Raw genomic sequence first — 23,210 nt, 5'->3', positions numbered from 1 at the left:
CAGCATTCCAGGCACGTTCCTGTATTTGCTCCTCTGGGTGGGTGCTATTGCTGGTCTGTGCAGATGACCAGCATGAGACACACGTAAGACCAGGGCTCAGGAAGGCATTTCTTCGACTCTGGAAGTGATTAAACCTCTTGTCCAGTGAAGACAGACCCAGCCTTCCTCTGGGGAAGCCTCTCTTTAAAAGAGAATTTAGTATGTCTAAGCTTTGGATCTTATATGATTTTAAGGGTGAAAAGTCTTTAAAGGCTTTGGAGATGAGTGCTTATCCAGAGATTTTAGAGAATTCTCAAACAGATTTTCAGTTGTCAGTTTTAGTTAGTAATGGTGAAAGTGTTGCTGGTTTTGCTTTGTGTTTTCCTTTCCTCTGTGTTTATAAGGATTGTTTGTTCTCTTTCTTTTTCTTTTTTAGGATTGTTTGTTCTATATTCAGGTCTTGCCAACGTATCAGGAGAGCTTTTCCTGACTGTCTCTTTCATAATTTATGTAACCTCCACCCCTTGTTTCTGAGATTATTCCAGCAAAGTAGGAAGTAAACCGACACGTCCAGTTCTTTTTATACCAAGGCTAGATCCTTTTCTGGGACATTCTGTAGCATTTGTTTACCTTCTTGCCTTTTGATCTTGCCATGGACTGAATGGTATATTCATTTCCTCAATCAGAAATGTTCTCAGAATATTGAGTTATGTCACCCATAAATGATATGAGCCATGGGTCTGACTTCTATGTGTAGAACATTCCAGAGAGGCAGAGGTCTCCTTGGGTACAGGAGTGACTCCTTCACTCTCCTCCCCTCCACCACCAACTTAGGTGTCAGTTGAAAAGTAAATAAACAAACATCTTTAAGCATACAAGGCATAAAATAGCATTTGTATTGAAAGAAAATGTTACAGCCAGGATGTACTTTCCTTAAAAAAAAACCAAAAAAACCCCAGAAAACAATTCACTGTTTAAAAGTCTAGCAAATTATTATATGCCATGTTGGAAAAAGTGCAGGTCAGCCGTGAGCCGAACTGGTTTTGAGCAATCAGAGTTTTGGTCTACATAGAATATTTTCTTTGCTTCTAAGATTTGCAAAATTTATAGGTGAATATATGTTTTTGAAGTTTCTTCTCTTGTATGTTATGTGTGATTAAGGTGGCCTATTAGCAAACTGGTTGAGAAAACCAGGTTTTCACCACCGTTCTGGCCTTTTAATATCTGCAGTACTTTATACTAGTTACTAATGTCCTTTGTCTACTTATTCTTTGGTTTGAAAAAGGAGGTGGTTCATACCTAAATATTTACCTTCTTTGAAAAACTGTTGTCAACAGAGATCATGTGGGGATATACAGAATGTAACATCAGCAGGAGGGGTGCAGCTGTTTGACACAACAATTCAGTCATTATAACGGTGAAATTGTAGAACAGATCAATAACTTTGATTACATAAAGAAAGCTTCCCAAAAGGAAATGGGGTAAACATTGAGGATCCGGGATGTGCCAAATGGAGCCAGCCATAGAACATGAGGAAGGGTCCCATAGGGGTTTCTAGAGAAGGATAAAACTGAGCTGAAGTAAAGTGACCATACATCTTGGTTTCTTCAGGATCAGTATAATGTCTCTTCTGACACAACTAACAATAGCACCCACTTTGACTCTCAAAGGTGTCTTGTTTAGACAGTAAAATATGTGGTGGCCCTAATTACTGGTTGGTACTCCACCTCCCTCATTTTTTTCTCCCATATGTAAAATGAGACAAAGGTGATATGATTTGCCTGAGGTCATACAGGAAGTGAGTTGTTGCCAAAGCTGGGACTAGACCCTGACCCTCCTGAATCTAGTGTTCCTTCTGGTAACAAATTTGAATCTTCCTACTGAGATGCCACCAGTCAGACTAGTCCACCCCTACCTTGCCATTTGGCCCTTTTTCCCTGGAAGGGAAACTCCAGGAAGCCACTTGCTATTTCAGTTTTTTTTTAATGTTTATTTATTTTTGAGACACAGAGAGACAGAGCATGAATGGGGGAAGGTCAGAGATAGAGGAAGACACAGAATCCGAAGCAGGCTCCAGGCTCTGAGCTGTCAGCACAGAACCCGACGCGGGGCTTGAACTCACAAGCCATGAGATCATGACCTGAGCCGAAGTCAGATGCTTAACCGACTGAGCCACCCAGGCGCCCCGCCACTTGCTATTAAATGTGAGAAATTATTAAAACGTGAATTGTATTCTTAGGTCCATAGACTAAAAAGGAAAAACATTTGTGGAAACTCAGATGGTAAATTTAGGGCATCATATTGTTTCAATTCTATAATAAAAAACAGAATAGATGGTGCAGGAAGACTTCTCTGAGGTGACATTTGAACTGAACCCTGAGTGACAAGGGGGAGTCAGCCTGTGGGAAAATGCAGGGCCAGAATGTTCTAGGCAAAGGAAACAACAAATGCAAAACTTCTAGAGAAACGAGCTTGATGTTGTCAAACTTGGCTTGAACATCGTGAAAATGGCTAGATCAGAATAAACCAAGGAGAGAGTGGGTGGTCAAGAGGCCAACAGAGGCCAGATCATTTCAGAGCAGAGCTATTCCAGTATGGCCCGTGGGCCATCAGTCCTCAAACCATAACCTCCTGTGCATGAGAGAAGGAATTAAGAACTTAGAGCATTTCAACATTTCTGCATCATCAAAGCATGTGATTATTTTAACAGTAACTCATTTTTGTTGTATTTCTAAGAACACTTGGTTCACAGTGGATGGGATAGGAGGTTGAGGTGGGGGGGTGAGGACTGGTTCTTCACCACACGTATTTTGAGAAGCAAGCGTGTAGAGCCTTTCAAGTCATGGCAGGAAGTTTTCCGGAAGATTGGAATGGGGGCAGAAGAGAGCAAATAGGGTCCTGTTGCAATAGTCAAGGGGAGTCCTGGCAGTGGCTTGGGCTGTGGTCTGAGAGGGGAGATAGAAACACGATATTTCGGAGGCAGAGAATAGGATGAATTTACGGATTGGATGAGTTGGGGTGGCTGTGAGAGACGAATTGATGATGTTTTGGATTTTAGGTTTGAGCAGCTACTACCATGTTAAGTTGTTCCTTAAGGGTCTTCAGTATGACTTCTTCCTCTGCGTCCCTGTTAAGGCTGTTCCATCGAAAGATGAGTAGTAGCTTCCTAGTTGCCCCATTGAACAGTCTTCCTTTCTTTACCTCCAGTGTCATTTCATTTTGTCGACTGTTCAGCTCATTCACCCTGACTCCCTTTTTGAGATTTTTTCTTCACCTGTTATCTGTACTCTCTTAGCTTTCCTTCCATTTCTAACCATCCTTATTCGCTCTTCCATCAGAAATGCAGCCTACCTGAGCCAGTCAGCTACCCACTGCTTTCCCTAAACACACATTTCTGTAAGTGGTAAAGTGGTACCATTGGCACCATTTCAAGTTGATCCAATCTGGAGACTGGTGTCATTTGTGATGCTTCCAGGTCTGAACAAATCTGTCATCTGCCAGTTCTTCCTGTGCAAAAGTCCATTGCATCTTTCCACATTCCCGAGGACAACCTATGTATCACTTCTCTTTTGAGACACCCTGTAGTGTCCTAATGATTCTCCTTCTCTCCAGTCAGTTTTGTGTGGTTTTATTACTAATCCCTACACTCAACTCCAGCTTTGTCTTTTGTCTCACTTTTGTCCGTGGCCAGTTCCCAATACATATTTTTGGGACTGACCCATAATTAATATAGTTAGCTTTTCTAGAAGGCAAGGTAGAATAAATAGTAACCACGTGTAGGGAAGTATCGCTTCCCTGTCAGTCTTTTTCTATTCACTGTCCTTTTTGTGCTGCTGAGGCAAGTGTTCTCTACGTTCCACTTGTTTTTCAAAGATTGCTATAAAGGATGTGGTTAAAATTTTCTTAGGATGTACATCTAACACATGTAGATGGTGTTATCTCTGTCTGCCGTTCAAAATCTTAAGTCACATTGTTAATGAGACAGTAGTCTGTGAAAAGTACAAAAGCTTATCTTTTATAAAAGGACAAAGGAAAAAAAAAAAAGGACAAAGGATGAATATTTTACCGCTGTCATTCTTCTCCCTCTGGGCCTTTCTAGAGGAATGTGGGAGCCAGAGAGCCCCCATTGTCTGCCTTCATTAAGAGGAAGCACACACAGCTGCAGCTGGCACAGACCAGAGGCCGCAGCAAGTGGTGTCCTTGGCTTCCTGGGTTTACAGTGGAATGTGAATGGCATTTGGGCTCCGTGTATGCAGCCGTGAGACATCAGTACACGCTCAGTGACAAACGCACATTTTCTTTACCCATTGTGTTGAGCTGTAGGATATAATCACCTTAAACCATAATCAAAGATCCTTCTCAAAATTTCTCCCTCACTGAAAGAAGTAGAAGCCTTGTGAATGTGGCTGGTCCTGTCAGCCATCCAGATGACCAATTCCTGGGCCTCCTCATAAAGGCGCATTGTTTGCCAGGGAGTCTGCGGCCTTCCTGCTTCTGTTAATGATTTAATTAGCAACAGGAAGTAAGTGGAATAAAATTGTACGTAGTATGTCTGACATGCTCTTGTACTTCATCCTCTAAAAAAAATAATCCACAATAGATGGTAATTTATGTGCAAAAAATGTATTTATCATAGGTTGTAGAATTTTTCCCCTCGTTGAATCTGGAATCCACATCCAGGAATGATCTCTTACACTGCATAGTGCCCCTCAAAGCACATGATCTTCTGTGATCGTCATCACCAGCCCCACTTCAACAGGAGGGCAGGTGATGATACGGGTCTCATATCATCGAGGAAACAGATAATTCAAGAAATAATTGGCTTAATTATATAACATGTCACAAAATCTGAATTTTAGAACCCTCTTAGTGGGCTAAGAGAATTGCTTTGGTTAGATTTTTTAAATTAGTTAAGTTGTGAACATGTGTCCAGCTTTGTAAGATTTTGATGCACAGCATTCATGATGATATTTTTTTACCCTGTGGGTTTTCTTTCATGGATCAGAACTCATCTGGTTGAACTGAGTGTGTGAGGGAACGAACAAAAACAACCATCCTCACAAACCTGTTCTTTACAAAGGCTTGAAGGACTTTCCCCCAAAGGCCGTGGGTGTAGGAGTTTCAAAAGGAACCCCAGGTAAATTTGTAGGCTGTGACAAGAAACACAAAAGGTATCTGGCCAGCTGCCACTGTAAGAGGGACACAGAGAAGGTTCAACAGCCCCTGTCTGTTCTGCAGCCCTGCCTTTGTTTCAAAGCCTGCTCTCCCATTTTTCTCAGTACGTATCTGTCTTTTCTAGCAGATGCCTGGCATTCAATGAGAAATCCAGCTTTGTGACTTTGACCTTTATGCAATTAAGTTTAAGCCTACTGTGCTTAATTGTATGAGAGGCAGGCCATGGTGCTACCACATCTGACTCCTGAGTAGGGAACTGCAGGTGCTTAATTTTATGCTGTGCATGAAGAACACGGGTCTTAGGAAAGGACTCTACTTGCAGATATTTATGTGGAACGTCTCTTCTCAGTCTTCTTTCTCTCCCTGGTGCCATGTGTTTTAAGCAGAATGTTCCGCCACAGCCCACTGCACACTGTGCTGGATTTTGTGTTTGTTTGCTTCCCTCTCTGCTCCTTCACACTGAAGGCTGTGGAGAGCAAGAGATCCTGTTTTACTCACTTTGCAACCCCATCTTAGCACAGGGCTCATGCAAAGGCAGGAGGCGCTCAGTGGATGTTGGTCTAAGGGAGCAGCGTTCGGGTGTCTTAGACGTTGATGTGCCCAGATCCACGTGAGTGGTGTTACTTATTCTCTCACTTTATTTGGGCAAAGGGAAAAGTCTGCGAACGGGGTGTGGGGTGGACTGTGAATTCATGTTGATTGTTTTATATTGTCCCTGGAGAAGATAGCTGTCTGCAAGTGAGCCCTGGGCTTGATATCTCAGTTTAATAATGGGTAGGTCTGTGCCCTGGCTTTTCTTGTTCTTAGAATTCCCTCTTATATTGAGGGAGTCTCCTCCGTGCTTTAGGGAGGCAGTGCTTTCTGCTTCATAGTGGGAAGCAGCTCCTTGGCAGGGCTCTGGGAGGCCCTGGGGAAAGTTGTGCGGTTTTGACGGCATGTAAGAGGGGGTGGGACTGGCTTCATTGAAGCCATTTCAAGAAGCGGCTCCTTTCAGTGAGGGCAACAAGGAGTGTCTTGTTCTGTCCTCTCGAGTCTCTGTGAGAGGCTGCCGTGTCTAAGGGATGCCATTAGCATCCAGGCAGCATGCCACACGAGTGAAAGGTTTCATCTGGATTTCTGGAAACTGTCTGCAGGGTCAGGCCTGTCACTGAAACTGGCCACTCGGTGCCAGAGGCGGGCTGTGCCTGGGAGTCTAACTGAAGGGCCGCAGACAGGAGTCAGGGCCGTGTGAAGACGCACGGTAAGGCACGGAGGAGGCTGACTTGTTTGGGAATGGCACGTGGATCATTTTAGATGTCTCTTGGTGAACAATTTTTCCATCTGTACAGTATTATTTAGTTTTCAGTTACCTTTGTACTTTGGAAATTTCCAGTTGAGCCCGAGTAAAAAATAGATCTTATATCTGACAGAGATGATATCAAGGATTTAAGTGTTGGCTTAAGATTATTTTAAAGAAGGCTGTGCTTTATAAAACTTGTTCCTTATAAAACCACCCCGAGGCCCTTTGTGTCCTATACTATTTTTGTTTTGTTTTGTTTTTTAAAGCAAGCCGTATCATCGGTTTCTACACAAATTGTGCACATTACTACCTGATGCATCAGCTTGATTAGGGCCCAGCCTCATTTTCTTAACTAAGTCTGTCTTTCAGCACATCGCAGTTTCCACCCTTCCTGATTTCCCTCATTACTTTGAGAGCACCTGATAGGGAGCATCACCTTCTAGATCCCAGACTGCCTTCTTTTTTTTTTTTTTTTTAATTTTTTTTAATGTTTTATTTTATTTTCGAGAGACAGACACAGAATCCAAAGCAGGCTCCAGGCTCCGAGCTGTCAGTATAGAGCCTGACAGGGGGCTCGAACTCATGAGCTGTGAGATCATGACCTGAGCTGAAGTTGGACGCTCAACTGACTGAGCCACCCAGGCACCCCTACCTGGCTTATTTTCTGACTCCATCACTTAGCTGTGTCACTGTGAGCAAATGCTTATTAACTCTCCAGCTTTGTCCTCTGGAGGGTGTGGGGGGGAGGAATGGTAATATTTCAGTATTGTCCTAAAGATTAAATTAGATGGTACTCACCAAATACAAAAAAGTAGCACAGCTGGCACATAAGTGCTCTAATAACTATTTAGAACAAGACCCAATGCCTTACCTCCTGAAGTTTATGGCCAAGAGAAACAGACAAGCCACTAAATGGGGGTCAGTATGTGATGAGTGGTCATGATCATCCAGTTAACAGATCTTTATAGGCCTTGGTTATGTTCTGGAGATACAGCAGTGAACTGAACGGGCAAGATGCCTGCCTTCGTGAGGCTTCCAGCTGGCCAGCAATGGGATAGGGCTGAGCAGAGGAGTGCGTGGGAGCAGAATTGGCAAACTGGATGGGGATGGAGGTGTGGGCTCCTGCATCAGAGGAGGCCAGCTGGAGGAGGTGAGGCTTGTGTTTGCAAGATTGAGTGGACATGCTGAAGAATTCCATTATAAAGTACACGACAGGTAAAATGAGTCTCTGGTGGTGGTTCCCTTTGTGGGAGGTTATTGATGGGAAAGGGACACAAGGTGTTGGGTGCACCTACATAAGCACTCACAGATCTGTATACACTTAAGATTAGTGCATTGTTTTATGGATGTTCTTCATTAATGATGAGTATGAGGGGTGGAAACAGAGGTTCTACTTGAGAGTGGGAACGGGCAGGAAAGGGTGTGGAACAGTGTGGCATGCCCCAGGCTCACAAGCAGTCTGTGTGGAAGGATGCTTGAGGGGCGGAGAAGATGGGGCAAGGGTGACAACCATCTTTAGGTACAGGCTGTTACAGGAGAAAAAAATGTATTTCAAGTACGGGCATAAAGGTGCCCCTTCTTAAGACAGTGGAGTGCCTTATAAAAACTGGCGACTTGTATCACTTGCCTTGGGACCTCCACACAGCCTTCTTTCTCATCCTTTAAATGGGCTTTTGGAGGATTACATGAAGTAATGGATGTCACATGCTTGTGTCTGCTATGTAGTATGGGTTAGTTACTAAGTGCCTCAAAGATTTTAAAGTGTGTGTGTGAGCCTTATTTACTTAATTGCAATCTTGATACTGGACCTTCGGAGGATAACTGAATTATGGAATAATGCTTATCTGAAACTTCTGATCCTTTAAGTAATTGTTTTGTTTCATGGAATGATGGCTTTATATAAAAAGTCCCAGTTCGTTTTTTCCCTCAACATTTTTTTGGCTGTATTCATTAAGCCATTTTAAGCATTTGTGAACAGTCTAAAAACGTTCAAAGAATTTTTATTTCAATAAGGCTCATGTTTGGCAGTATTAGCTGTATAAAGAACTACACAACTTTAAATAGGTCAAGTTTCTCATCTTTGTGAAATGGTTTGAGTGTGGGGAAAGAAGAGAGTGTAGAGAAACTGATTTACTAGGAGTTTTTTTAAATGAAATTCACCTTTTTTAAATGTTAAAATATCAGATTGAATATACTAAATATCTTTATGTGATTATGTGATAGTGTAATCAGCTCTTTATTAAATAGTGGTGTCATATGTAAGAGATGAATCACTGGGTTCGACACCTGTAGCCAAAACCACTCTGTATGTTAACTAACTTGAATTTAAATTTAAAAAATGTTGAGGGGCAACTGGATGGCTCAGTCGGTTTAGCGTCCGACATCAGCTCAGGTCATGATCTTGTGGTTCCTGAGTTTGAGCCCCCACATCGGGCTCTGTGCTGACAGCTCAGAGTCTGGACCCTGCTTCGGATTCTGTGTCTCCCTCTCTCTCTCTCTCTCTCTACATCTCTGCTCATGCTCTGTGTCTTTCTCTCACAAAAAATTAAAAAAATTTTTAAATGTTAAACTTAAATTCTGTTTAATCAATGATTAGTCAAATTCATTCAGAATCTGTTTTAACAGTGTTGACTAATTTTCAGCCTAGATTCCCCAGGTTATCCTTTTTAAATAACTCATACACCCCCATAACTCTCTGGGGATTCTCTCCCTGTTTTCTGGGAATGGCTTTGCATTCTGTGTCCAGACACCTTGAATCTCTCAGTTAGATATGCTCTGTGTGTTTTAGGAGCGAGCGAGCCCGCTGGATCACCGCCCTGGGACACAGTAGCGGGAAGCAACCTCTGGACCGAACCTGTAAGTACCTGGAGGGCAGCCTGCTCTGGAATGTGGAGGGGCTGTGCCCCCTGCTGGACGCTGGGTTATTAGTGCTTAATGGGCACAATACCCGCGCTGTAAGTTTCCTCCAAGCTTTCCTTCCTGTGGCCCTACGTCAGAACTGTGTGATCCCTGCCTTGGAGGTCAGGGGGTCTGAATTCAAATCCAAGGTGCAGTTCTTTGTTGCGTAAACGTGGCCAATTGTTGCACAGCCTTCCTGAGCCTGTGCATCTGCAAGTCAGGGGTATCCCTATATACAATGCAGGGATACTGTCAGGATTAAGTTAAGTAACTTACATTGAAAGCTCTGCTTGTATTGTAAACCTCTTCGATTTTCAGTTGTTAGTGGGCAGGAGTTGCACGTTTAAGCCTTCTCCATACTGACAGTCTGAATCGAAGTGGAATGTATTTTTTAATCTTAAAGAAAATTATGTTACCATTCCTTTTGACCTTATTTATTAAAGTGATAACATTAAGAAAATACATTTCCTTCTTCTAGGGAAGTAGAAACTGATGCAGTAAATAAAGGGTGGTGTCATGTGCTTAGTAGCACCTTGACTTTGATTTTATGTTTTTCTGGATGTTTCTAGCTGGAAGGTCGTTTAAAACGAAAGAACTAGGGCAGCCAGAGTGGTTAGCTTGGAGCACTCAGAGATCATAGCTTTAAGCTTAGAGCCAGAGCTAAAGTGATTGGTTTAAAAGTTGCCTAAAATCAAGTTTTATATTTAAAAAAAATTAAGAACTCATGTCAGTATCAAGTCACTGAAGTTACAATTGTTATGAGCCAGCATGTTGGGAGAACTCAAAATAGTTTGACTTTCAGTTGGAGCTCCTTTTATTTCTGACCTTATTTGGCAGCTTTCCTGTGCTGGTGAACTAGGGAAAAGCCCCTGGGTGGGAACCAGGAGAATGGGGGTACTGCAGATTTTATCACTAATTGCATGGCCTTGGCACATCACCTAATCTGTCTGGCCTCAGTTTCCCCAATGCACAATGGCTGTTGTCTGCTCTATTATGTGACATGACTAATGGCTCCTTATCAAGGTTATTTTTGAGGGGATGCATGCATCATAAAAGGCTTCTCTTGATCCTGAGCTTCTAAAGCTCTTAGCCAAATAAGACTGTTCAAGGAACGGAGTTTCTGCTTGATAGAAACTTAACTTGTTTCTGTCAAGCTGGCCTTGAATTGCACAGAAAGATTGAGTAAATATACTGTATTGATTTGTACCTGTTCTGCTACTGGGAGCTTAGTATGTCCCCTTTACCCCCGCAGCACTGACCCAGGTAGAAATCATTAGATCCTTCACTGCCAAACAGCCAGACGAACTCTCCCTACAGGTGGCGGATGTGGTTCTTATCTATCAACGTGTCAGCGATGGTAAGTGGGGGTTCTTAGGGATACTCCTGGTGCAGCATTCAGGTGCCATAGAACCAAAGAGTCTCATTTCATTATTAATGCTCGCTCATATTTCATATCCCTTTGGTTTGTTTGCTCATTTGCTCCTGCCTTTTAGCTACACCATTGCTTTTGTTTCTGAATAGGAATGCAGTCACATGGTGTATTATTCAAAAGGAACCATGTTTCCCTTCCTTCCTACTCCCCCAGTGACTTCTCGTTTTGAGGTTCTTCCTTCCTCACTTAAGGAAAATAAAAATCCTTTTCCTGCTGCCCCTACCTATGCACAGCATCCCCTTCTCCAGCCCAGCCCAAGCTCCCAGGCTCTTTTCAACCTTCTCCCTTCAGGGTTCCTGATTGTGTGCCACCTCGGGTATGTCATTCATTCCTCCTTGAGGCCCTTCCCTATGTTGCACTTTCTCCTCACCTTCCATCACGTCATGCACAAGCTGGGGTACATCCTCCTCAGAGTCAGGCAGGGTCCAGATTCATCCAGACACTCATTGCTTCATGAAGACTCTGTTCCTGTTTGCAGGCTGGTATGAGGGGGAACGACTGCGTGATGGAGAGAGAGGCTGGTTTCCAATGGAATGTGCCAAGGAGATAACCTGTCAGGCTACAATTGACAAGAACGTGGAGAGAATGGGACGCTTGCTAGGACTGGAAACCAATGTGTAGCCTCTCGACGGCCTTGCGTTACCGCGAGATTTGCACTACATCACAGCGGGCTGCTTGGTTCTGGGCCGGCTTTGTTGTGAATTTTAACACAGCCTGTTTAATTAAAAGAATGAAAACACTTGCCTTTAAGCTTGCCAGGTGGTTGTGCTCTCTCATGAGAACAGCTACCAGTTAGTTCGCAAGGTTCGGTGTGTGCACAGCCATCCACCTGCAAACTTCCTTAGGTCCGCAGATAGCTGAGCAGTCCACTTCAGGGACCAGGCCGCCTCTCAGCTCCTCCTAGGTTCACCATTTTCTGGCATTAAAAATGTATATTAGATGCTGTACCCTGTTATTCTCTTTCCTCACTTTGCCAAGGATGTTTCTGTCCCTCTTTTGACATTTCCTTTACGTGGTTTTCCCAGTATTAGCAAGAGTTGTTTTTAAAGAATGCCCAGTTTTGTAAATGTGTTTTCTGCCTCTTATATTTTAGATGATTCTAATGCTGTGAGGATTTCATAAGGAGCTGGTAGAGCTCAAAAGATGAGCTATTGAGTTTTTCTAAAATTCTTCCCAGGAAAGGGAAATTGACACTTGAATTTTTGCCACCTCTTTTCTCCTTAGGAGAGAAGCTTACTTAGGAGATTTTCTTTTTAGATTCACCTCACCCAATACTGGTATAGCCTGATAAAACTCAAGCTACTCTAATAAGATAGGATTTAGATGGTTCACATAAGTGACAAAATCCTGAATGTAGGACAGGGGTCGTACTTTTTTAAAAAATATTCCCAAATGAGCTGATAAACTGACATGAGGCTGCTTTGCCTTTAACAATTTTTTGCCTTTTATAATTTAATATTTTTGACTGCTCCTACTCCTGTTTCCAAACAGGCAATTGGCTGAAATACAGTCTCAAGGAAGGTAAAATTTAGGCCTCACCAAGGTATCAAGATGCCAGCCTGGTACCTAATTGAAGCATAACAGTTTGGTCTTAATGGGAATCTGTTTCATATGTCCTAAGGGTCTTGTTTGCTGGATCTGGAGGATCTCTTAACTGTGGGTGTCTGCAGAACTTCATTTCTTCCATTGGTGCAAGGAGAGAGAAAAATCATTTTAATAGTACATTTCATAGGGAGTGATGGTTTGGAAGATGAAGAGAGGGGAAAGTAACTTTTACCGGCAGCTATGTTCCTCTCTACTCCATTTTTCTTCCACAAAGGGACAAAAACCTGGCAAAGGGTACATTATTCGAGGACTCAGATCTGTGTGTGACATGTCCCATCTACTGCCTGCCAACCAGGTACCCAGATCATGAGTGATGTAAGTAAAGCAGAAGCACAGTGTGGTTGCTCAGTATGCTTGGCTCACACAGGGCCTTCTGGTCCCTTGTTTGCTCTCCTTTACTTATGCATACAGTGCTGGATGTAAAAGACATGCCAGGCCCTGAGTTCCTGGAGGTTGGGGCCACTCAGTGACTTGATGGCAAGAGATGTCTCCAGGTTGGTAAACAAGGCATCGGTCTCCTCTTTCATGTCACAGACCCTTTAGAGGAGAGGTTAAAACGGTTGTAATCTAATTTCATGTGATGTTTGCATTTAGGAAGGAAAGTAAATTCATTGCTTGCAAAGGGGATCATTTTGTATTAGTTTCACTAATATCCATTTGAAGCTAAAAAGCAACTATAGGAATCCTGTGAATTAATTTATAAGTAGAGATGTTAAACAGTCTTGGAAATATGTGCATTTTATAAATCAAAGCCTTATTTAGCAAGCAGTTAATACTGTTATTGGATAAAGTGTTATACAGCAGGTACTTAACATTATTCACAATGTTTAATTTCAACAGTGAATTGTAATTTTTACATGACACAGTACTGTTTTCAAACCTAGTTCCGTTTCTATGAATAGCTTCTTGGAATTGTACAAGGACTTCAGTGACCTGTGGAGAACAAAAATACTCATTTTTGTCTCAGTGAATTGATACTGCTTGTATACTTTTGGTGAAATAAGTGAATTTATAAAGATTTTGTATATACTTGTTCTTTAGTACTTGTGTGATTTAATTCACTATAGAATGCAGTAAGTATATAATTTGCTGAATTTTGGGTCAAATCAGAGGTCTATTCAGAAGGGATCTATAGCTAACGTTCGAGGCCACTGATCTTTCCTTGTTGGGTACATGGTGGCATCAGCTGCCCCAGTAGGCTGGGGCCTAAAGAGCTGGGCCGTGATTTCTTCTCAGTTTCCACAAAACTACACAACTGCACAGCCTATCTTAAGTAGTCTGTGGTTCCCTGTTACATCCTACTCATTTTGGCCACCTAGTAGCCAAACCTTTGTGCTTGTGAAATTTCACCACTTTGTGAATCTTGGTGGAAGGTGAAGACTGACTCCTGTATTTTCTTTTACTGCATGACAGATTATCACAAACTTTATGCCTTAAACCACACCCATTTATTATCTCACGGTTGTGTAGTAAGAAGGCCAATATGGCATGGTAGGTTCTCTGCTTAGTCTCAGTCTCACTAGGCTGACATCAAAGTGTTGGCTGGCTGCTTTCTCAGCCAGAGCTTGGTATCTTTCATGCTCATACCTGTGGTTGGCAGAATTTGGTTCCTTGTAGTTGTAGGACCAAGAACCCTGCTTTTTTGCTGGCTGCCAGGGGTGGGGGTTGCTCACAGCTTCTTGGACCTGTTCCTTCATCTTCAAGGCAGCCGTGGCATGTTTCATCTTTTTCACATTTGCAATCTGACTCCATCTTACGCTACCAGCTGGAGAAAACTCTGCTTTTAAGGAACTCACATAATTATTAGACCTACAACAGGATAATCACTCTTAGGATTAACTCGGAATAAACTGATTTGGGACCTTAATTAGATCCACAAAATTCCTTTACCATGCAACATCACATAACCACAGATGCAACACGTGGGGGGAGGGGGCAGGGATAATGTGGGTCATGTTAAAATTCTGCCTACACCACCACTTAGAAATCGTAAAACGCTAATTAGTTCCCCTGTATCATGTATCTAGTCATAATACAGCCATGTGATAGGAAACACCAAAGGCATCTTTGTTGGATTTTTCCTCAAGCCAGTGATGGTAGAGGAAAGAGATGGGTATACCTTCTCTGAACCTAGCAAGATCCATTCCCCTCTTTACTCCCTCCTCCATATCCCAAATTACCGCTGCGTTTCCCCTGGACTTTAGAAAGTAGCAGAGGCAGAGCCACTTGGGGGACTGCAGTGCCAAATAACGCAGGGCAGAGTTTAGTGCCTACAGTTATCACTCTTGTGCATTAAATCTCCAAAGGGCTTGTTCTGGAGTGAGGATATGAGCTTGGAGGATCGCAAACTTTGCTCTTTGGGCTTCTAGCACACTGAGGTCCTGACAAAAGCAAGTTAAGCCTTACTCTGCAGGAAGCTTGCATCCTTAGTTCTGTTATTTCCAAAAACAATTTCTCAAAAGGTTCCACAAATTAGCAAACATTTGGGAGACACAGCATCAATGATACAGAAAAAACATACTTACAGGGACTCCAGTGAAATCATTACATGCATAGAACAATTATAACCACCATCTTTATAGAGATAAATCTCAGCCAAACTTTAAAATGCAACACAGTACAAAACAACTGTAAGAAGCAACTGAGGGGGGAAAAAAACCACCACCACTAGAAATTATGGAACTAGGTTTAACAGATTAGGTAGTTGGTGAACTGGAAGAGAGGCTAGGAGAAACACCCACAAAGAAGCATATAGAGAAGAGATAAGGAAAATGCAGAGGTTCATTTGGAGTCCCAGATGAGAGTGGAGAGACAGGGAGCATTGGCAAAGGGACTATACCTTTAGAAACTGCTCTGACTGGTCATAGGATGCAGGCTGTCCGCAGGGGGAAGTGGCCTTGGGTAAAGTGATTCCCATCAGCTGAGGACAATTCCTGTAGAGGGCTGATGGGTGAAGGCAGTCATCTGACAGCACTTGCAGCAGCTAAGGACATATTCTTTCAGTCCTGAGGGAGGATATGGGCAGAACATCCCAATATTCACAATATTTACTACATGTAGCTATGTCACTATTAGACAAAATAGGTTTTAAGATAAAGGTATGGGGGCGCCTGGGTGGCGCAGTCGGTTAAGCGTCCGACTTCAGCCAGGTCACGATCTCGCGGTCCGTGAGTTCGAGCCCCGCGTCGGGCTCTGGGCTGATGGCTCAGAGCCTGGAGCCTGTTTCCGATTCTGTGTCTCCCTCTCTCTCTGTCCCTCCCCCATTCATGATCTCTCTCTGTCCCAAAAATAAATAAACGTTGAAAAAAAAAAAATTAAAAAAAAAAAAAAAAAAAAGATAAAGGTATGACTAGGGACAGAGAGACCCTAGATAATGATACAAGTTTTATTGAACCAGGAAGATAAAATCCATGTATATTTTCTCTCAATAATATGGTCTCAATATATATAAAACAAAAATTGGGAGAAATTTAAGAAATTAATCCAAAATCATAGCCTGTAACACTTTAACTCTCTCATTTGCTACATAAAAATCCAAGTGTAGAAGGAGATAAAAATCAATGAAAGTGTGGGAGTTCTTAACGATAATTTAAAACTTAATAGGCATATATAGGACATCACAATTTGAGCATATATGTTCAAGAACACACAGAATATTAAAACATTTGACCATTTCCTGGGTCATAAAGCAAGTTTCAACAAATTTTGAAGGACTGAAATTGTATACAGAGTTCTATGATTACACTTGGGTTAGAAATAAGTAATAAAAATAACCACTTGGAAACTTAGACTTAAATGTAAAACACAAAGCTGTAAAACCCTTAGGAAGTAACACAGAAGGGGTGCCTGGGTGGCTCAGTCAGTTGAGCGTCGACTTCGGCTCAGGTCATAATCTAACAGTTTGTGGGTTCAAGCCCTGCATCAGGCTCTGTGCTGACAGCTCAGAGCCTGGAGCCTGCTTCGGATTCTCTTCGGATTCCATGTCTCCCTCTTTCTCTGCCCCTGCCCCGCTCACACTGTCTCTCTCAAAAATAAACATACATACACACATACATAAATAGAAAGTAACACAGAAAATCTAGGTGATCTTTGGTTTGGCAGTGACTTTTTTTTTTTTGACAACCAAATGCAGGATGCATGGAAGAAAAAAATTATAAACTGAACCTTGTTAAAATAAAAAAATATCTGCTCTGTGACAGAAGAAAAGATAATCCAGAATAGGAAAAAATCTTGCAAAATACAGACCTGATAAAGCAGTGGCATCCAGAATATACAAAGAACTCTCAAATCTCCACAATTAGAAAACAACTCAATTAGAAGAGCCTGACTGGCTCAGCTGGGGGAGCATGTGACTCTTGGTCTTAGGGTCGTGGGTTCAAGCCCTACATTGGGTGTGATTAATCTTTAATAAAATCTTTGAAAACAACTTAAAAAATGGGTTCTTTGAAAAGGTGAATACAACTGGTGCACCTTTTAGCAAGACTAATAATAAAGAGAAAATTACCAGTGTCAAGAATGAAAGGGGACATCATTACAGATTCCTCAGACATTAAAAGGATAAAGAGATATTTAAACAACTTCAGACTCATAAATTCAACAACTAAGATAAAATGGGCCAACTCATGGAAAACCACAAACTACCAAAGCTCTAAATAGTCCCCTAACTACTAAATACAATTTGTCTAAAAACTTCTGAAAAAGAAATGTCAGGTGCAGTTTCACCAGAGAATATTTTTAATAATTTTACTTCTTTATTCTGAGAGAGAGAGAGAGGGGGGGGGGAGGCAAACAGGCAGAGAGAGGGAGAGAGAGAATCCCAAGCAGGCTCCATACTGTCAGCGCAAGGCTTAATGTGGGGCTCGAGCTCACAAACTGTGAGATCATGACCTGAGCCGAAACCAAGAGTCAGACACTTAACCAGTGGAGCCACCCAAGGGCCCCTCACGGAATTCTTACAAGCATTTAAGGAATTAACACCAATTCTATACAAACCTCTTTCAGAAACTGGAAGAGTAAGACTTCCCAACTCATTTTGTAAGGCCACCATTACCCCACAAAAAGGAAACTATAGATTGGTATCCCTAATCATTATAGAAATAAATGCAAATTAAAACCACAATGATACAGGACTCCACATCTACTGAAGGCTAACCTTAAACAACACCAAATAACAAAAATACCAAGTACTAGCAAGGATTTGAAACACTTGGAACCCCTCATATATTGCCAGTGGGAATGTAAAATAGCACACCCACTTTGGCAGTTTCTTACAAAGTTAAATACACTTACCATATGATACAACAATCTTAATCATAGGTATCTTCCTAAGAGAAATGAAAACCTTTATCTACACACAGCCTTGTATACACATGTTCACAGCAGCCTTATTTATAATAATAAAAAAAAAAAATAACTGAAAGGTTCATCAACTAGTCAAAGAATAAACAAACTATGGTATAACCATACAAGGCAATACAATTAAGCAATAAAAAAGGAACAAACTACTGACACATGCAACAACATGACTATCTCAGAAGCATTAAGTAAAAGCAACTGGACACAAAAGACTAAATATGATTTTCCATTTATTGGAAATTCTAGAAAAGGCAAAAATAGTGACAAATAGCAGATCAATGGTTGTCAATGGGTAGGAATAGAGGCAGGGGACTGACTGCAAAGGGGAAAAGGAAAACTTAGGTGATGGGAATGTTCTATATCAGGATTATGGTGGCAGGCATTACATGACTTTATACGTTGACAATATTCATGGGATTATACACTTGAATTGGCAAATTTTATTATATATAAAATAATTCCTTAAAGCTAAAAAAAAAAGCATGGAAATACATGAAAAGGTAACAGTGGTAACATGCTTTTCTTCATATATTCAATTCCCAAATATTCTACAAATAAGGGTTTACTGTCTTAAAATCAGAATGAAAATGTTTAAAAACAATTAGCATATTATACCACATGATCACAATTACTTAAAAATAAATATACACAAACACAGAGCTAAAAGAGTGGAAGAAAATTTATGATTTACTTTGGGTGAAGGGGTACTAAAATAAATTCATTCTAAAGCTTTTCAATAATTTCTAGCTTTTAGGGTGGACTTTGTTTTAAAAATATAGGAAGAACAGAAAATCACCTGTAACAGGTATAAATGTATCTGGAGCTTTTGCCCAAGTTAATGAATTAGGAAGCATTACATGCATTCACTTTTCAAAGACACATTTTAAAGATTACTCAGGGGTTTCTCTGTCCCCCCCCCCCCACCCACCCAAGTTTCTGTCTTAGTTATTCTAGACAGAGTTCAAGAGTTCAAGAGTTCTAGGTATTGCTAAGAATGGTGAGGCAAATAGATTTTTCTTTTAAATGTCTTGATTCTTTAAAACTACTAAATAACAAATAGCACTTAGATCTGGAACAAATTTTCCACTCAGTAATATACTATTTTGTAAAAAAAAGAAACAACACAAATAGCACCTTCAATCAAGATTTCCATCCTGATCAGCTGTACAGAAGACATAAATTGAGAGTGATAGTAACCGCTTTAATCTCTCTCAATAGCTGATTTAAACAATTCTTTAGGAACATTTTCCTCATTCATATGGAGATTAAATATTGGTTTGGGAACATGGAACCAATTAAGTAATAATCCCTTTTTTTTAAAGAGATTCTTTAAATGCTTTCTTCCAAGACCATTTTGGCCTACTGTGAATTTAAACTGTAGAGTAAAAGCAAGAAAAAACACACATACGCAGACATAAAAACACTCATAGAGCAAATGGGACCCAATGGTCAGGTCACCTTGAGTTTAGGGACAAAACCACAATATTGTCATAGGACTCAATGCAAGAATTCAGTAAAAGATCACTTTTGGGAGACTAGCCAAGAGAATGGACTTAGGACACAGTACATTCAAAACCTTTAGATAATAAGGATAGGTTGACACACATTCCCAGAAATGAGAGCAGTACCTGAACCAGTGCTGTTACTCAGATCACCATAGCATTATGAATAAATCCCAGTTATTATTCGATACTCTTCCTTTGGTTTCCTTACATTTATTGGAAGGCACAGTAAAATTTGAATTTTTTAGAGTGCAGCAGGATGTTCTTTTATTTCTTTTTGCGGTATGTTCAGGTTCACTACTTTTACACCTTTTGTCAGACATGTGGTTCAAACTGTTAGATCACAAAAGAAATGGTAGAAACAGAGGACTCAGCAAACACTCAATGATGGAGACCATGTGTTTCAGTTAATATGCTTTCTGCCAAGTTATACACAACATACTACCTAAAAGTGGCTTAACTCAATGAAGAAGGGTTTATGATATTAAAATAAGTCCACGTGCAAGGCAAATCTAGAACTGGATAATTCAGCAGCTCACTAGCATTATCAAGGACTGTAGTGATTTATATCTTTCCACTGAGCCAACATCATTATCCCCTGGAATCCTAAAATGGCTACAGCAGTGCCAGATTCAGATAAGACAATGTCCACAGGAGAAAATTTCCTACTCTAAATTTACTAGTGAGGAAAATCTTTCTCAGATGCCCTCTCGCAGATCACTCGTCAGTTGCTATTGACAACACAGGTTCACATACTCATGCCTCATCAGTTACTTCTAAGGAGAATAAGACCATGCAGAACTGGCTTAACAGTCCGAGTTACCCTTGAGGAAGAGAGTCTAATACACCTGGGCACAAGGCTATGTAGAGGAAGAACACTTGAACAGTCAAGCGAATGGGGAGGAAAAAATGGCTGTTGGATAGCAACCAACAGTATCTATCACAGTCTGATAAGGCTGAAAATATTAGCCTATCACTAGCCCTGTCACGCTAGCTTCCATTGGTTAAGAGGGTAAAGCAGAACTCAGAACACAAAAATGAATGTAAAATGGATTGCTATAAAAAAATAAAATCCAGGGACAAATAATAACTAAGATTTAGTGAATACATTCTATGTGCCAGACACTAGTCTAGGCACTTTACATTAACATATTTGATCCTCAACAATTGTTACCTTTATTTTACAGATAAAGAAAAGAGAAAAGCCAAGTAACTTGCCCAAGGGAGCTGGTAAGTCACAGCTGAAATTTGAACTTAGGTAGTCAAGTCTAGACTCATGTTCTCAATTGCTACATTATGCTGCACCGGGTAAAGTAAAAGGGGTACAAATATATTCTAAAAAGATTAAAAAAAAAAAAAAAATCAAATAAGCCAAAGGATAGATGGATGTAGAAACCAAGCCAAAAAGCTAGATGAGATTTATACACTGTACATTTTATTAAATACTGGGCTTTATAACAACAGATTAATTTACCTCTAATAGAAGTTTTACTTAAAAATGTGGTTGTGTTCAGATTTTTAACTTGATACTGCTTTTTGGCTAACCATTCTGTTTTTTACCGGTTTCTGTATTCAGTCACTATGGGCAGAAAGATTAACTTTTCTTAAAAGAACAAAGGCATTTTTCAAGTGGTACAACACTCAATATATATAAGAGCAGTCCTCCCAAAGTGTGGACATGACCACAACAGAATATATGATCAGAAAACATATTGCTTTTTATGGTATATTTATAATAGCTACAGATAACATTGTTAAATCATGCACATTACATCTTTACTACCTACTGAAGATTTCTACCTTACATATGGAAATTATTCATGTCCCGTGGTTTGGCATCTAGCCAAAAATTAAACTATGATGGAAAATGGCTGTCAAAGTTTCAGACCACCACAGAAAAGTTGTCAGCTGTAATATCCATCCTGGAATCGTGGTGGAAAGTTCCTGGGACTTGCTTTTTCCTGTGTTTTAATCAAGTCTATAATAGCTGACAGTACTGCACAGTCTCTGGATTTAGTGTCCTTCCAATCTACCGGATGGGGACTTTCGATCTTCTCTTGCAGAAGGATATCTAGTTCTTTTCTTAATTCCTAAGGTTGGAAAAATCACATATGTTCAACAATGGCAAATACACTATTAAGCAGAGTAATAAATAAAAGTGACTTTAGCTGTTACAAGGAATTTCATAAGCTATTATACATAATACTGAAATATTTAGTGAGCAACTAACTAAAGTGTGGTTATGAGTAGCCAACTAAAGTATACTCCAGTTAAAAAATTCAAACTTCAATCACACCGAGCCTTTTAGAATGGCTGGTCCATAAATACCTCAAAAAACAATTCTGAGAAACTACACATCAATTTCTCAACACCATTTGCTCTGTTCAAATAGAGCAAGAAATGTTTAATGCAACATATATAACACTTGGGACAAAACCTCAAGATCACATGCTAACTTGCCTGCAGATTCAAAGACAATCATGTAAAGTCAGTCACCTTAACAAGATGGGCAATTCTTGCTGGAGACTGAAAGACAATCCATTCATCTACGGCAATAGTTTCCTGATCATTATCCTTCTGGATGGAAATATCACCTCCAAAGAACAAGAGACAGTATGGGGAAACCTCTGTGCAGTCATACAAGTATATCTGTAATGAGAATTAAAGCAAACTAAAATGCTCAGGAGTCTGAAAGATTATTGCCACATTAATTCACTGCCACCAGTACTAATGATATTAGTGCTTTCCTTCTAAATCAGGTGTTATCCTGCTAGTGTGATTACTGAAACTAATTTTGAGAATGTATCATTTTAAACTAGCCAGTCTTCATTAATCCAGAGAACAGTTTTATATTTGTTTCAATTCAAATAGCACTGTTCTTTAAAAAAAATATTTCCTGAGTGACACAATGAAAACACTAATGTATCTGAAATTATTTTTATCTATATATAAACAGAATCTCACTCAACGTTTTGACCAATACTTGATACATTGAAATATCAGCAAAATTCTTTGTATGGTGTAAACCCCTATACCCGAGAATGCCAGTATTTATTCAAAACAGGCTCTGAAAGAAAACTATGCAAAGCAAGTAACTGTCCCAATGAAATAAAATACAAAGATCCATCGTGATAGACATGCTGCACATTAAAAATATAGATTATTTTCTTCAAAGAGTTATAATTCGGGGCACCTGGGTGGCTCAGTCACTTAAATGTCCAGCTCAGGTCATGATCTCAACAGTTCATGGGATTGAGCCCTTCCACACCCCACAGCCACCACAGGCTCACAATGACAGGGCTGAGCATACTTGGGATTCTCTCTCTCTGCCCCTCCCCCATGCATGCATTTTCTCTCTCTCAAAATATATAAATAAATATTAAAAAGGAAAAGCCTTAATTCATGTCAGAAGAAAAATTTTCAGAAAAGAACAAATTTTGTTCATAATTGTGAGAAATACGCAACTGTAAAAAAGATCGATGTTCGAGGTGCATGATTATGTTAAATATTCACTTACACTACTTGTTCTCATCTTCAGGTGATAGATAAGCCAGTTGTAGTGAAATTCTGTTTGCTCCACATTAACAGATTTAGGATGAATAGCAACTAGTCCATCAGTTTTTGTGTAAACTTTGACCCTTTAAAAAAAGTTAAAATGCAATTTGTTAGACAAATTCTAGGAGATCCAAACCAATCCCAGAATCTAAAAAAAAATTCCACAGGTGAGTTAACTTTTTGTTATATAATTTTACAAATTTGTATTTGTGAACAGAATTTTAACAAACATGGAAAAATATCAGTTAAATATGAATAACCACATGACAAACTCTTTTCTCGCAGGTGTAATTACTGAACATCTTAGGTGAGGAAATATCCCTTAATTCTGTTATTCACACTATACTACTAAAAAACTAACAATAAAATAAATATCTGAAATAATTCTAAGGTATTCAGACCAAGAGAATAGTGTATACATTTTACCATC

The 23,210-nt window shown here is 40.3% G+C and overlaps 2 protein-coding genes and 1 long non-coding RNA gene across 4 annotated transcripts in view; 1 reads left to right on the top strand and 2 right to left on the bottom strand.

Moving 5' to 3' along the window:
• Positions 1 to 13,401, top strand: part of ARHGEF26 (Rho guanine nucleotide exchange factor 26) — a 128,259-nt gene extending 114,858 nt beyond the window's left edge. For both annotated transcript variants that reach the window (XM_045503206.1, XM_045503205.1), the window contains 3 exons: positions 9,222 to 9,289; positions 10,584 to 10,688; positions 11,242 to 13,401. In XM_045503206.1, the coding sequence (XP_045359162.1) occupies positions 9,222 to 9,289; positions 10,584 to 10,688; positions 11,242 to 11,384 (316 nt within the window). In that variant the 3' untranslated portion in view covers positions 11,385 to 13,401. The remainder of the gene's footprint in view (positions 1 to 9,221; positions 9,290 to 10,583; positions 10,689 to 11,241) is intronic.
• On the bottom strand, positions 398 to 11,247 carry LOC123611369. The gene is made up of 2 exons (XR_006718624.1): positions 11,134 to 11,247; positions 398 to 5,620 (listed from the first exon to the last, which is right to left on the bottom strand). It is a non-coding gene; the product is annotated as an uncharacterized LOC123611369 (long non-coding RNA).
• A 7,237-nt stretch (positions 13,402 to 20,638) lies between the features above and the next one.
• Positions 20,639 to 23,210, bottom strand: part of DHX36 (DEAH-box helicase 36) — a 49,616-nt gene continuing 47,044 nt past the window's right edge. Inside the window, exons 23-25 of the mRNA XM_045503204.1 lie at positions 22,743 to 22,863; positions 21,722 to 21,874; positions 20,639 to 21,315 (exon numbers count right to left, since the gene is read on the bottom strand). Coding sequence (XP_045359160.1) covers positions 21,130 to 21,315; positions 21,722 to 21,874; positions 22,743 to 22,863 — 460 coding nt within the window. The 3' untranslated portion in view covers positions 20,639 to 21,129. The remainder of the gene's footprint in view (positions 21,316 to 21,721; positions 21,875 to 22,742; positions 22,864 to 23,210) is intronic.

The sequence above is a fragment of the Leopardus geoffroyi genome, chromosome C2, assembly GCF_018350155.1.
Source record: "Leopardus geoffroyi isolate Oge1 chromosome C2, O.geoffroyi_Oge1_pat1.0, whole genome shotgun sequence".
NCBI lineage: Eukaryota > Metazoa > Chordata > Mammalia > Carnivora > Felidae > Leopardus > Leopardus geoffroyi.
This window is presented reverse-complemented; position numbering and strand designations above follow the sequence as displayed.